A 1,398-nucleotide genomic window follows, 5' to 3' on the forward strand; every position below is an offset into this window, starting at 1 on the left:
CCAGCAAGGGGCAGAGAGAGAAAGAAAAGAGGGCGAGGGGGACACGCAGAGAAAGGCAAGCCAAGGCGCCAGCATCCCCTTAAAGACAGGCAACGCCAGAAAATAGATGCAACATTCTCCCACGCCGTCGATTCGGTATGATCCAATTTGTCGGTTTGGAGGGGATAACAACTCAGACGCGTTCAGCAGCTGGCCGGGCGAGGAATTCATCGGGCACCGCATGGCGCCGTCAAAGCTTCGGAAATCCGAAATTCGAGACGGATTCCCCGTGCTGCCGCCCGCAGCCCGGTTTCCCTGGGCTCCTGCAACTCTCCCAAATTGAGGGTGCATGCGCCACCACCACTATTATTATCAACCAGGTCCTTCCCGCAGAGGAAAACACACACATCAATCGGTCGCAGTTATGGCCTGCTGGAGGCCTCTGTGGGAAGGGGCTGGCGGTGGCGTGGGCTGCGACAAGGTCCCTTCGGTCCGACAGACTCCGCACCTACGCATCCCTCTCTCACCGGGCTGGGTTCTCCGTTCGTTGGTTTTCACCGTCCGTTGGGCGCTTACCCAATGGGTGCGGGGCAGCTGAATTCGTTGGCCGTTCAGCCGAGCCCCGGCGCAATCGTATGGGTGACGCAGCGCCGACTCACGCTCCTCGTGTTCTGTCCATCCCGCACGGAGGGCTGCCGTGGCCGCCGTAAAAAGCCTCCGAGGAGACTCCGGGCTCCGACAACACCGTGAAGGAAACCCTTCCACCCTGCAGCGCGGCAAGCCCCGTGCGGTGGCCCCATTCAAAATCAAACAAATGGAATTCTCCCCCCTCCACGATGAACACGCGCCCTCCGCGTGGGGCACCATGTCTGGCGCAGATGCCGGGCAAAAATAAAATGAACACGCCGCTGGGACGTTGCCCCGCCCCCAAGCAAAATGCCTGTGCGGTGGCCATCGCGGTTCGGCGGCCTGCCCCACAAACGTGCGCCTCAACAACTCTGCCCTTTGCGCTGCCTTTGCGGCAACAAATTGAAAGAAGCATATTTCCAACCGGGGCAGTTTCCGGCAAAATAATAATAATTCACAGCGCCCGCCCCCTCGTCTCCAAAAATCAAAATAATAATAATAATAACAATAAAAGAAAAAAAAAGATATATATTTATTCCGTCCAAATTGGGCCCCCTAATGCCCACGCAGCGTGAATCGCTCATTGCGGGCACCTCAGCATGTTGGCGGGTCGCCGTCCCGCCCGCCAGCTTCTTCCTCCGCGCAGTGCAAAGAAAGCCGTCGGTGCTGTGCGTGTGTGGGCGTAAGGCGCCGACAGCCAAAAGTGGCGCCCGCCCCTCCCTGCAGAAAGTGGGCAAAAGTAAAAAAAAAAAAACCAATTAAAAAAGACAAAAAAAAGAAAGAAAATTAAAA

General features: G+C 56.7%; 2 protein-coding genes across 2 annotated transcripts, besides 1 other annotated feature; both read right to left on the reverse strand.

Moving 5' to 3' along the window:
* TraAM80_09732 (uncharacterized protein) lies at positions 1-330 on the reverse strand (the record flags this gene model as incomplete). The annotated part of the gene is made up of 1 exon (XM_029386399.1): positions 1-330. A coding segment is annotated over one exon (330 nt), but the record flags the coding sequence as incomplete, so codon positions are not given.
* Positions 331-634: 304 nt separating this feature from the next.
* TraAM80_09733 (uncharacterized protein) lies at positions 635-1,021 on the reverse strand (the record flags this gene model as incomplete). The annotated part of the gene is made up of 1 exon (XM_029386400.1): positions 635-1,021. The coding sequence occupies one exon, from the start codon at positions 1,019-1,021 to the stop codon at positions 635-637; it is 387 nt and encodes a 128-aa protein (XP_029233802.1).
* A 64-nt stretch (positions 1,022-1,085) lies between these two features.
* Positions 1,086-1,133: a sequence feature (A-rich).
* The last annotated feature ends 265 nt before the right edge of the window (positions 1,134-1,398 follow it).

This window comes from Trypanosoma rangeli (genome assembly GCF_003719475.1).
Source record: "Trypanosoma rangeli strain AM80 chromosome Unknown Tra_15.4_contig_00665, whole genome shotgun sequence".
In the NCBI taxonomy this organism is placed as follows: domain Eukaryota; phylum Euglenozoa; class Kinetoplastea; order Trypanosomatida; family Trypanosomatidae; genus Trypanosoma; species Trypanosoma rangeli.